A 12,370-nucleotide genomic window follows, 5' to 3' on the forward strand; every position below is an offset into this window, starting at 1 on the left:
GGGCGAAGCGGCAGGCGGAGCTGTGCCTCCACCAGGCGGAGGAGGGCGGCTGGCTGGACTCGGACGGTCGGCCCCTGAGGCTCCGGGCCCTCAGGGCTCTGTGGAGGGTCTACAGCCGGTTGGCCGACGCCCCGCTGGACGCCGAGGACCACGACGAGGCCCTGAAGCTGCTCCACGAGGGCCACAGCATCGCTGTGGAGTGTAGGTCCAACATCTAGTAGAACCTTCTAAAGGTTTACTGAAATACAGCTTCAAATAAACCTCTTTTGAGGATGAAAAACACTCTTTAATGAGTGAAAATAAAGTTTACTTTAATAAAACACACACATATCCACTTATAATAAAGTGAAGTACCACTTTGATGTATTGTTCTTTTTGAAGAACTCTTTTAAAGTACTTGTAGCTTTAAGTGTACTTGTAGTAACAGTTGAACGTGAGCGTGAGACTCCATGTTTGTTGTTTTCAGCTGAAGACAAACGCAGCGAATCAGAAGCCTGCTATCGACTCGGAGTGACCTATCAGAGAGCAGGAGACCGTGACACAGCCAAACAGGTGTGTGTGTGTGTGTGTGTGTGTGTGTGTGTACATTTTAAGTGTTAAAATCTCTTTAAAAGAACAGATCCAACATGAGTCCGTCTCTAAACACGGTGTGACTTCCTGTCTGTTGCTTTCAAACCACAAGCTCATTGGATCCTGCTGATCATATAAATGTTTAAAAACACAAATATTATATATGTGTGTGTGTGTGTGTGTGTGTGTGTGTGTGTGTGTGTGTGTGTGTGTCCAGTTCTTGAACTCCAGCATCCAGATGTACGAAACGCTGCAGGATTTAGACGGGCTGGGGAAGTCCTGCAGGGCTCTGGTCAAGTCTTTAGAGGGGTACACACACACACACACACACACACACACACACACACACACACACACACACACACACACACACACACACACACACTACACAGTACACACAGTACAAGCTTCATACATTACTTCTGTGTGTTTATGGTTATTTACTGTTGGGTCTACATACATGAATCTGTCGGGGCCTTCTGGCCTGTCAGTACAACTGTTTATTGTGTGTGTGTGTGTGTGTGTGTGTGTGTGTGTGTGTGTGTGTGTGTGTGTGTGTGTGTGTGTGTGTGTGTGTGTGTGTGTGCGTCAGTGAGGCAAACAGAGATGACACACTCCAGTCTCTGGAGAAGATGGCCGACATCTCTCGTAGCAATGAACTACAACCGAGCCTGGCGGACGCCCTCATATGTCTGGGAAACATCTACTACAAGAAGGTACGACTCACACACACACACACTCACACACACACACACACACACACACACACACACGCACACACACACACACACACACACACTCACACACACACAATGTTACTGTTTTGATGCAGAGTTGCTAATTAATTTCCTTGTGTAATAATAAATAAATTATAGATTTATTTATATAAACTGTCTCTCCCTCTCCCCCCCTCTCTCTCTCTCTCCCCCCTCCCTCCTCTCTCTCTCTCTCTCTCTCCCCCTCTCTCTCTCTCTCTCTCCCCCCTCTCCCCCCCTCTCTCTCTCTCTCTCCCCTGTCTCCCCCCTCTCCCCCCCCCTCTCTCTCTCTCTCTCCCCTGTCTCCCCCCTCTCTCCCCCCCTCTCTCTCCCCTGTCTCCCCCCTCTCTCTCTCTCTCCCCCCTCTCTCCCCTGTCTCCCCCCTCTCTCTCTCTCTCCCCCCTCCCCTCTCCCCCTCTCTCTCTAGAGTCAGTATAAGACAGCGAGTGAACACTTCCTGGAGAGTTATGACGTCCTGTGTAGACTTGAAGACGTGTTTCTGCTGCAGAGAGTTCAGGTAAAGTTCAGTGAGTCGCTCTGAAGTCTGACTCACTGCTGCTCATTTAAATATCACCAGACGCACCTGATGTGTCCCGTCAGGTGTTGTTGGCGAGCGCTCGCGCTCACTCCCTGATCAGCGGACAAAGCAGCGAGGTGGAGGCGAGCTCGGCCGCCGCCCTGAGACGCCTGCTGGTCTGGAAAGAGACCCGAGGACGTCAGGGACCCGGAACAGAGTCACCGCTGCTGCTGCTGCCCCAGATCAATAAACAGGTCCAAGACCAGCAGAGTGATGACATGTCGGATTGTCTCTCAGGCTCATGAACGCAGCACCATTAGATTAGATTCTTTCAGTGTTTGTTTGTACACAGTGATTATTTACTGTTGAATAAAAACGATAAAACTCCACCTGTGATCTAATTATTTGTTCCATTCAAAAGCTGTTCACATTTTATTAGTTTAAGAAGTATTTATTCATCTTACTGTCACATTATAAACTGTTGAATTATGTTCGAAACTAATCAATCAAAACTGATAAACCAATGTTTCACTATTATTTTAAATAGCACTTTTGTAATTAAGTACATTATTTGTATACATTAGACTGTGTGATAATTTATTCATGAATTTCTGTAAGCCTAATTATTTTCATTTAACTGACCTCATTATGATCACCATTTTTATTAGATTATTTATTAAGGCTTTGAACAATTAACAATTAACAATTTAATTTCAAGCTTTTATTTAATTTATATTTCCATATTTTTGTTGAATTGATTTGTTTTCATTCATAAAGATATTAACAATTATTAATGATAATTATTTTTACCAAACTGTATTTATTAAGTTAAAGTTTGTTTGTGTTATTTAGTAAAAATACATAGCGTTATCATTTAGTTTTTATTATTTTATCATTTATTTTACCTATTTATTCGTTACTTGCGGTAATCTAAACTGCGCTTGCGCCTCTCCTTCCGTCTTTACGGCCTCGCTGTGTGGATCACGTGCCCGGATGTAGCTCCGGTTGTGTCTGCTTCTGTTTTGTGACAGAAAAGAGAAGAAGAAGCGCTCCGAGTTGTGAAGTTCTAGTCCGGCTGGTAGTGTGACGGGCGGCCCGGGCGGAGTGATCCGGTGGATCGGCTGAAACATGGGCCTCCTGATGAGGGCTCGGAAGGAGTGGTTCATCATCGGGATAGTGCTGGTCATCTTAGCGGCAAAACTGCAGCCCAGCGTCGGCATCAGAGGAGGTGAGTGAGTCGGAGTTTGGGGTCTACTTTCAGTACCAAACCCGGGCAGAGTTTTTACCTCTTTATCTTTACTGTCTGCTTACAGTCCGACATCATGTGGTAGAGGAACACTTAAGACTTTCAAAGTAACTGTTACGACTCACTGAAGAAATCGGCATGAGTGCTGCTCCTGTCAGCATTTTACTTTTTTATAAAATTACAACTTTTCGACTTCTGTGTGAACTTAGTTTCGCCCATCGCCCCCAGGACGTCCAGTACAAGACTCACGAGAAAAAGTGATTAAAACGGTTGTATTTCTACTCAAAGACGTGTTTTTACGTGTACATGATGTACGCCGATAGAAAGGTAGGATTGTGTTGATTACGTTAAGGTACACATTAATTGTATAACTATTGGTTATAAGGGCTGGAAACGGATGTAACTCTTAATTTTGACATTTTCTAAATGGAGTCTGGTTTTTCGCAGACAAGATCGTACAACGTGTATTAAGGGCTATTAGACTCCCCCTCTGCGCGTGTGTGTGTGTTTCCTCCCTGCTCACCTGGCACTAGTGACACGTTGCATTCAGCACGAATGTCAACACACACGCACACCCTCGGTTGTGCGCGTGCACGGTTGCCTTATCTTATTGGCTCACATCCTATGAAATCCTTTCATTTACTCGTTTAAACTGCATCTTCTCAGGTGTGACCCACCTGCAGCTGTTTACCTGATAGTAGAAAGTGAAGTTAGCAGATAAAACCTCTCGCGTGTGTGAGAGGCGGCAGAGCTCATCACATCTTTATCTGTAGATCAGAGCACCGCGCTGCTACTGTCTGGATGCTGCGTTCAGGTGCGCCTCGTAAACTCCTGCGTCAATCAGCCGAGCGCTTTTTGAACAGAGCTCGTCACTTCTTTGCTGATTTTTAAATTATAGATAAATCAACACAAAGTGAGCGCGTGATTAAAATAATATATAGTTGATTATTTTTTTATAATATTTTAATAGTGATATTTTATTTTTCCTTCATTTAATCACATTGTGACATTTATTTTGAATTAAAATAAAAAAACTTTTTTATTATAACTAGTACAAGGGAATGGATTTCTCTTGTTTTTTATGTTTTCCCTTTTATTATCCTATGTTAATCAAATTTATTTTATTTATATAGTCTATACTCTGCTAAAAGATTTACAAAATAATTAATTGTGCATAGTTATATCGTTATATCAAACAAGTTAAGTAATCAAATAATATTTTAGCACAAAAGTTGTTGTTTTTTATGGGATTTTATTTAACATTTAAAAGTTTCTTTCCAATATTTCCTAATAATTTCCTAAAACTTTTAAGGTTCCATCTATTAGTTTATTTTAAAACGAGTAATTGAAAGTAATTTAGTTTTTGGGGAATAAATAAACTGAATTAGCAGATTAACAGGAAGTGATTTACAGCCCTGGTAACATATTCATTTAATCAATAAGTCTTGAATGTGTCGTAACTTCACAGAACGTTTTTATTTTTGCAACTAAAATAAGGAAGATGTTCAACAACATGTTCTTAAAGTATGCAGAGTAAAGGTTCCTCTCATTGTTTTATTATTAATATTATCTTGTGGTTAATACATTTATTTTCTCTCTCAGGACCGTTAAAACCAGAGATCACCGTCGCCTACGTTGCCGTCTCGCTCATCTTCTTCAACAGCGGCCTGTCCCTGAAAACAGAGGTGAGAGACCCCGAAACGTCACCGTAAAAACTTTATTTAAACCGGTGATGGAAGCAGAGGATGAATGTTCTTCTTCTGCGTCTGCAGGAGCTGACTAGCGCGCTGCTTCACTTCCGTCTGCACCTCTTCGTCCAGTCCTTCACCCTCGTCTTCTTCCCTCTGGTCGTCTGGCTGCTGCTCAAAGTGCTCGCACTCACCGCCATCGACCAATGGCTGCTCAGAGGGTAGTGTGTGTGTGTGTGTGTGTGTGAGAGAGAGTGTGTGTGTGTGAGAGAGAGTGCATGTGTGTGTGAGAGAGAGAGAGAGAGAGTGAATGCAGTGCTTTGTTCAGACTGTACCTGAAGGGAGAGTTATGTGCGGCACAAAGACCCTCATTCACTGCTGCTACGGGCCGTGTGTGTGTGTGTGTGTGTGTGTGTGTGTGTGTGTGTGTGTGTGTGTGTGTGTGTGTGTGTGTGTGTGTGTGTGTGTGTGTGTGTGTGTGTGTGTGTGTGTGTGTGTGTGTGTGTGTGTGTGTGTGTGTGTTACTTATTCATCTATCTTTATGAGGACCATCATCTGCAACACGGCTCAGGTTAGGGTTAGGTTAGGTTTGGGTTAGGTTTGAAGAGGGAACCTCAAGGATGTCTGTGGTGTAAAAGCAAACGTAAACTTCTGGTGATTTAATGTCTTTGTAAAAGAAATTCAGAAATAAAACATTGTAAAGGTTCTAAATACGAGATTGAGAATTTTTCTATTGTCTCTCAACCACAGACTGTAGTCAGCATGACGTCATCAATCGGTTTGTGTACTACAGTTCTAAAGCCTCGAGTTCTGCATGTAGGCCGTCGCCATCTTGGTTTTTGTCCGTCACCAATGTGTTTTTTTTCCATAAATGTATTCAGTTAAAGCACCCTGACCTTTGAATGATGGCGGGAGATGAAAGAGAAATGTTCTTACATTAGAAACAGATGATGAAGACTCTTCTCCTCTTGCCTAGCTTACAGACAGTGAGCTGCATGCCTCCTCCGGTCTCTTCGGCGGTTATTCTCACCAAGGCTGTCGGAGGCAACGAGGTACAACACAGCGACGTTAGGAGGTCATTATCAGACAGATGGTGTAACATTGAAAGTTAACGAGGGGTGTGTGTGTGTGTGTGTGTGTGTGTGTGTGTGTGTGTGATCCTCTAGGCTGCTGCCATCTTCAACTCAGCGTTTGGAAGCTTCCTGGTAAGAAATCCTGAGCTTTGTGAAGCATCCCAGTCATAATAACAATAATCAATAATATCAATAATAATGTATTTTTGTCCTGCAGGGAATCGTAGTGACTCCAGTGCTGCTGCTGCTGTTTGTAAGTCACACCTGAGACTCCTGTTTCTCCGTCGCCATCTTGGTTTTTGTCCGTCGCCATCTTGGTTTGTCCCGATCGTTCTCTGATTAACTCCAGATGATGAAGGTTTTTTCTCCTCCTCCTCCAGCTCGGCTCCTCGTCCTCCGTTCCCTTCTCCTCCATCTTCTCTCAGCTCTTCATGACTGTGGTGGTCCCTCTGGTCCTGGGTCAGGTAGGAACATGTTTCTATAATCTACACATAAATATGTTCTTTGAATGTTGTGTGAGTGTTTGTGTTCTGTGCAGGTGTGTCGTGGTTTCTTCAGGGAGCATTTGGAGCGGAGGAAGCTTCCGTTCGGCGCCGTCAGCAGCGCCGTCCTCCTCATGATCATCTACACCACCTTCTGTGACACCTTCAGTAACCCCAACATAGAGCTGGACCCCACCAGCCTGCTGCTGGTCGTCCTCATCAGTCAGTTCTGTCTGTCTGTCTGTCTGTCTGTCTGTCTGTCTGTCTGTCTGTCTGTCTGTCTGTCTGTGGTTCTGTCACCAGACTCTATTTAAAGAAACATAATTTAACATCTGAAAACATTAAAAGTTGTTTCTTTGTTGTTTCAGTTTTCTTCATCCAGCTCAGCTTCATGCTGCTCACGTTTGCCTTTTCTACCAGGTGAGTCTCTTCCTCATCCTCCTCCTCTTCCGCCATCCAACACACACTGTATTAAATATAAACACCGATGAGCTCAGTAAGAAGAGGAAGTGAGTCAGAGGTCAGAGCGAGTATTCAACTTCCTGTTTGTCTCCACAGGTCGGGTTCAGGATTCAGTCCTGCAGACACTGTGGCCATCGTGTTCTGCTCCACACACAAGTCTCTCACCCTGGGTACACACACACACACACACACTTCTACACACACCTCTACACACACACACACACACTCAAATAGATACAAGAGAAGAAGTTTCTTTCATCGCTTCACATTAATGGAAGATTTTTACTTTGACTCTGGAGTGTAATCAGAAAACATGTTCCCTCTCTCTCTCTTCATCTCCCTCCCTCCCTCCCTCCCTCCCTCCCTCCCTCCAGGTATCCCCATGTTGAAGATCGTGTTTGAGGGCTATGAGCATCTCTCTCTGATCTCGGTTCCTCTGCTGATCTACCATCCGTCTCAGATCCTCCTCGGCTCCATCCTCGTGCCGACCATCCAGAGCTGGATGACCAGCCGGCAGAAGGTACACAGACACACACACACACACAGACACACACACACACGCACACACACACACAGACACACACACACACACACACACACACTCTGCTCTGGTCCGATGTAGCGGGCTGCATTCCAACCCTAACCTCCTTACCTTTTCTCCTCTCCTACAGTCTAGTGTGTTGTTGAGATAGGGCCGCATTCCAACACTACTGAGTGAGTAGGCGCCTGAACGTCTCATTGAGGAGCTGCCTGTAGTTCTTCAGAGTTGTCGTGTGTCTCCTCTGCTTCACCCACAAAATGACCATTTGTACGTCAATAACTCGAGTTAAAGCTTTATTTTAAAACAAAGTATGCTCACTACTTCACAAAAGTACAATTTAAACCGTTTAAAGTTTCCTTAAAGAATTAAAGGAACACGGTGAGTCATCGAAATACAAATGTTCATGTCAGGGTGAAGTATTCCTTTCAGCCTGATGGTGGCGGTGTGGTGATGATGATGATGATGATGATGAGAGTTTAAATCTGTTGAAAATGACTTAATAAATCTGTTATTTTAGTTTCAGTTGTGTTATATTAACAAAAACATACGTCGATTCTAACAATCGGATTAAACAAAAATAATTCAGAATAAATAAAACGTTTTGATTTATGACTGAGACTATAAATCATTTGTCTCAATAGTCTTATTGTTTCAGCTCTATTTTATCTCACGGACATGCAAAGTGTGTTTGTTATTTTATGGCGTTTAAGATAAAACGTCACTAAAAAGATAACTAACCTTTTATGATTGATTTATTCTGAAACAGGAAGTGAAATAATCCACCGGAGGAAAGTCTTTGTTTGTGTTCTGAAGAATCACGACATGATTTAGTGTTTGGTGATGGATTAACTCGCCACACTTTAAATTCATCACATTTTACCACACAATGGAACTCTCCCTCCTTCTCTTCCTCCCTCCCTCCCTCCTTCTCTCCCTCCGGTTCATCGTTCCATCTGAATGTCTCACTCTCTGCGTCTCTTCTTCTCTCCGTTCAGGCGATGAAGCTGTCAACTCTTCAGCCCGTCTGAGGAAGATGAAGAGAGCTTTGACCTCGGCGGAGGGATACGGTGAAACGTGCCTTATCACAGACAATCAACAGAGACCTCAGCGCGGTGGAGGGGGACGCCGTGCACCGGCCGCCTCGATATTCTCAGTTTCTATGACAACAAAAAAACTTATATTTCATAGTTCCATCGTATACATTCTTTTATATTTAAAAGAAAATAATAACTTATATTTTTATATGAAATAGCTGCAAAAATGAGGATATCTGCTTGTTTTTTCAAAGACAAATGGAGCGTTTGGTTTGAAAAGCAGCCCTCCGAGCAGGAACAGGAAGGGGCGGAGTTACTGGGACCACTCTTTTATTTTATTTATTTTTTTATTTTCTATCTTTTTTTCTACTGTTATCTTTGTCCGAGCTGTCACTGCCAGAAAACGAGGACACGTGTTACGTCTATGATTTGATAGAAACAAACTAACGACGTTTAATATACAGAATAAGAATGACGACAGTTTCTGATTCTTTCTAAAATATTACGCTTGTTGGTTGTTTGTTGACGAGAAGCTGTGGTGAGGGAGTGATGTTGACTTAACAAATTATCAATCCAAATAATGAAGCGAGGTAGGGAATCTAATTTAACCGTTAAAATATAATTATCTTTCTTGGATCTCTGTAGATTCTTTACATCTCTTTTGTGAAATTATTCACACTTTACCGTCTTTTTTTCTTAGCGTTTGTCTCGGTCAAATTGCTGTAAACCTCCTCATCTGACCAAGTATTTGGTTCAAAAGGGCATTTTTAACTTGGACCAATAAGGAGGCAGGAGACTAACTGCTATCGGTCCGCATACGTTTGTACGCAGATGATACCGTATTCTATCCGAGTGATGTGGGGGTCACGTCACTTTTCCGTTATCGTATTGAACACCGACCAAAATCTCATAATGACCATGCTAACATGCTAATGTTTAGCTGGTATAACCATGATCACCATCTTTGAGTTAGCATGCTAGCATTTGCTAATCAGCACGATACACAAAGTACAGCTGAGGCTCGCTAGATGAAACGTCAGAGGACCACGAAAGTTATTACGGTTCATTCTCAGGGGAACATGAATATCTGAACCAAATGTCATGGAAATCCATCCAATGGTTGAGATATTGACGACCATGTTCGTCTGTACGAAGTTCATGTCGTTGAGATATTTTGAAGTAAAAACTGTGACCCGCTGGTGGTGCGAGAGGAAAGTTCAGGGGACCACCAAAGTAATTGGGCTTCGTCATCTGGGCACCATGAATGTTTGTACCAAATCTCATGGTGATCCACCCAACAGCTGTCTGGACCAAAGTGGTGGACTCGACCACTAGCCATTTATCCGATTCAGAGAGATGACAGTGAATGTATCATCACCATCATAACCAATCAGAACTGGAGCTTCAACACGTGACATCCCTTCGAACAAGGATAACGGTAATTTTAGTAATTGTTAGCTGCTTTGTGATGCGACCAAACAGACATTAACATGTGGAAAATGTACAACACAAGGGCTTTGCTCAGGGGCACTTAGGCAGTATTTCTGTTACTTATTCGCTGGTGTCACTACCAAGCCTTACGACCCTCTGGTGTTTTTATGCCAATCCTGATTTCTGCAGGACCTTCTGATATGTTTGGAGGTCCACAGCTCTGTGAACACCTGATTGTGTTTCTGTTGTAGTACTTGTTAGCATTAGCATTAGCATTAGCATGCTAAATCACTCTACTGGATAGTAGCACCACGACCAACCATTGGGAGTTGTTTGTTCGTTGAATTGTTACTGCTTTGTACGGCATTTTAAGCTCGGTATCTCACACTGAACTCTTCTGCGGTGAAGTAGTGTGTTCTTTTTGTGGGAAAATGGATTGTAAGGGTGCGGAGGTTGGGATGAAAGAAATATCTATTATTTAGCTACTTTAACCAGGTGTAGATATTTGGAAAATAAATTATTTAAAAAAAACGTTGAACCTTGGTTGTTAAGAACGGGGTTTTGCAGATCCGCTAAACTAAATAGATTCCTATTCACCGGAAACCGCCGTTAAAGAATGTGTTAACTTGACTGAAAACGTTTGTTGTGACTGGAGATCAAATCCGAATCATTCTCAGACCGGTTGGTCGTCTCTGCTTTTACTGCCGAGGTTTCATCGATTGTTTTACTCGTAGTATATTTTAGAAAGAAAGATATATTGTATCTTCCACTTGTTTACATAAAAAAGTATTCAGAAATAAACCTACGAACTTTTAAAAAACAAAACTTGTTTTTTCTGGACTCAGCCTATGTATCTGTATCTAAAAATGTATTTATAAAGTGTGTTTGCAGCTCATATCAATATTATATGTACTCGATGGTGAAGTTTTAAATCACGTTTTGTTTTATGTCTTCGTGCTGGTAAATGAGCCAGGTATTAGTTGGCTTTATCATCACGCACTCCTAAAACGAGGTGGAAAACCAGATTTTAATCCGACCCTCCAGAGATTACAGTGTTTGGAATTTGTTTATTTGACTTTCTCTTTACGTTTTAACACCTCTTTGTCTAATATTCCTCCTCACGGCCAGTTTTGTCTAATCAAATGAGGAGGGAAAACACTCTGGGAATTATTTGCAACTCATTAGTTTCACTGACCCATGGTTTTTGGACAGATGGCTCTTCTGTCACCTCGTTTGGATGAAGTAATAATAAAATAATACTGTGAAAGTCCTGCCAACAGACCCGAGAGGCCTTCTAACACACAAAAAGTGTTATGAAATGACTCAGCAACCAGCACTACTGTCCATAAAACCCTCACGATACGAGAGCCAAAATCAAGAAAAACACAATGTATAATACTGAAAATATACTTTATTATGCAGGCAAATCCTGCTTTTTTACAAATACATTATCAAACTTCACAACTACAGAGCTGGATTTACAGCCTTTGCATCACCAACGGTTTCTAATCATCTTTCTGATGCATGCTAGAAAACAAACAATGTGTCCACTGTGTGTCATCCCAGCCTTGTCTTTAAATATACTACTTTCTATCAGGAAGCAGATTGTTGCTTTAATTCTCCAAACATGTTGGAGGCAGAAAAACTCTAGAAGCCAAGAACATTTTCTTGAGCACGAGATGGCAATTTTGGGAAAACAAGATCAGAACTCCTGCTAACTTGCTAATGGCCCCTCGAGGCTACAGTTATACACTCCACAGTATGGAAGTGGGTGGAACAAACTACATGTTAGTCATTTTTCATTTAGAGCGTCGGTGGTGCAGCTAAATGTCCCAAAGCTCATATTTTGGCCTCAGTCGAAAACTCATGAAGTCTAAATCGGAAAAGGGTTCATCTCCCAGAGAGCATGAATGGGGGTGCGAGACGAAAGCTTAGCCTAAATACTCGCTATGATTCATCCTCTGAGGATCGTGAATATCCACGGCTAATTTCCTGATCTGCCAATATGTTGTTAGCCATCAAATATTTTAACTTGATGCTAAACAAACGGTGACGAACTCTCAGGCAACCTGGCCCGAAGCTGTTCATCTTGTTCTGGACCACGACGACAGAAGAACTGACAAACATCATTATCCCCAATGTTTTTTAAAACCTTGATTCACTCATGTTCGACCATTATTTTCATGTTTTTAGAATGCTGTAAGCTATCTTGGCTTAGAAACTAATGGGAAATTCATGCTAGGCTATCTAGCTACCATTAATCAAGATAAATTGTTAATTTTCAGTTAGTAACAGAATGCTACGCTACTTTAGTTGAATCTAATGTGGCTAAAGGCTTCTTACCCAGTGGGACTATTTCTGCCTTCAAGACATTTTTTAGTACCTTAAACTGTCTCTGTAGGCGGCCTTCAGTCTCCAGGTGAGGCCAGAACATCGTACTCTGCCAGAAGCACAAAACTGTTCTCTCTGATTCTCCGGACTCTGACCAGATCTCCACACTCCTGGACGTGGAGCAGCCCTCTCTCTCCTCTTCCGTACTCCGTCTCCCTGTCGTTCAGCGTCACCTCCGTT

At 42.5% G+C, this 12,370-nt stretch overlaps 3 protein-coding genes across 4 annotated transcripts in view; all 3 read left to right on the forward strand.

Annotated features, from left to right (window-relative positions):
• Nucleotides 1-700, forward strand: part of ttc29 (tetratricopeptide repeat domain 29) — a gene marked incomplete at both ends in the record, with an annotated part of 1,986 nt that extends 1,286 nt beyond the window's left edge. Inside the window, 3 exons of the mRNA XM_079184564.1 lie at nucleotides 1-201; nucleotides 467-552; nucleotides 683-700. The exon at nucleotides 1-201 is cut by the window's left edge and continues 12 nt beyond it. Of these exons, the coding sequence (XP_079040690.1) occupies nucleotides 1-201; nucleotides 467-552; nucleotides 683-700 (305 nt within the window). The remainder of the gene's footprint in view (nucleotides 202-466; nucleotides 553-682) is intronic.
• Nucleotides 701-1,171: 471 nt separating this feature from the next.
• LOC306714522 (tetratricopeptide repeat protein 29-like) lies at nucleotides 1,172-2,147 on the forward strand (the record flags this gene model as incomplete). Its single annotated transcript, XM_079184565.1, has 3 exons — nucleotides 1,172-1,286; nucleotides 1,753-1,842; nucleotides 1,926-2,147. The coding sequence occupies exons 1-3, from the start codon at nucleotides 1,203-1,205 to the stop codon at nucleotides 2,145-2,147; spliced, it is 396 nt and encodes a 131-aa protein (XP_079040691.1). The 5' UTR covers nucleotides 1,172-1,202.
• Nucleotides 2,148-2,877: 730 nt separating this feature from the next.
• On the forward strand, nucleotides 2,878-10,613 carry slc10a7 (solute carrier family 10 member 7). Of its 2 annotated transcripts, XM_079184826.1 has the most exons (13): nucleotides 2,878-3,070; nucleotides 4,691-4,773; nucleotides 4,861-4,997; nucleotides 5,753-5,828; nucleotides 5,943-5,981; nucleotides 6,067-6,102; nucleotides 6,230-6,313; nucleotides 6,388-6,553; nucleotides 6,700-6,751; nucleotides 6,890-6,963; nucleotides 7,168-7,313; nucleotides 7,465-7,507; nucleotides 8,330-10,613. In XM_079184826.1, exons 1-12 carry the CDS (start codon nucleotides 2,971-2,973, stop codon nucleotides 7,483-7,485), a joined length of 1,014 nt encoding a protein of 337 aa, XP_079040952.1. In that variant the 5' UTR covers nucleotides 2,878-2,970; the 3' UTR covers nucleotides 7,486-7,507; nucleotides 8,330-10,613. The 2 variants fall into 2 exon arrangements, with proteins under 2 accessions (XP_079040952.1, XP_079040951.1); XM_079184825.1 differs by lacking the exon at nucleotides 7,465-7,507.
• The last annotated feature ends 1,757 nt before the right edge of the window (nucleotides 10,614-12,370 follow it).

This window comes from Pholis gunnellus (assembly GCF_910591455.1).
Source record: "Pholis gunnellus genome assembly, chromosome: 23".
Taxonomy (NCBI): Eukaryota; Metazoa; Chordata; class Actinopteri; order Perciformes; family Pholidae; genus Pholis; species Pholis gunnellus.

Excerpts from the sequence above, each read along its gene's own strand:
- slc10a7 (XM_079184825.1), top strand. The coding sequence starts at position 2,971 with ATGGGCCTCCTGATGAGGGCTCGGAAGGAGTGGTTCATCATCGGGATA. Across the intron at positions 5,982-6,066 it reads CAGCGTTTGGAAGCTTCCTG|GGAATCGTAGTGACTCCAGT; the intron begins GTAAGAAATCCT and ends TTTGTCCTGCAG. Across the intron at positions 7,314-8,329 it reads GGATGACCAGCCGGCAGAAG|GCGATGAAGCTGTCAACTCT; the intron begins GTACACAGACAC and ends CTCTCCGTTCAG.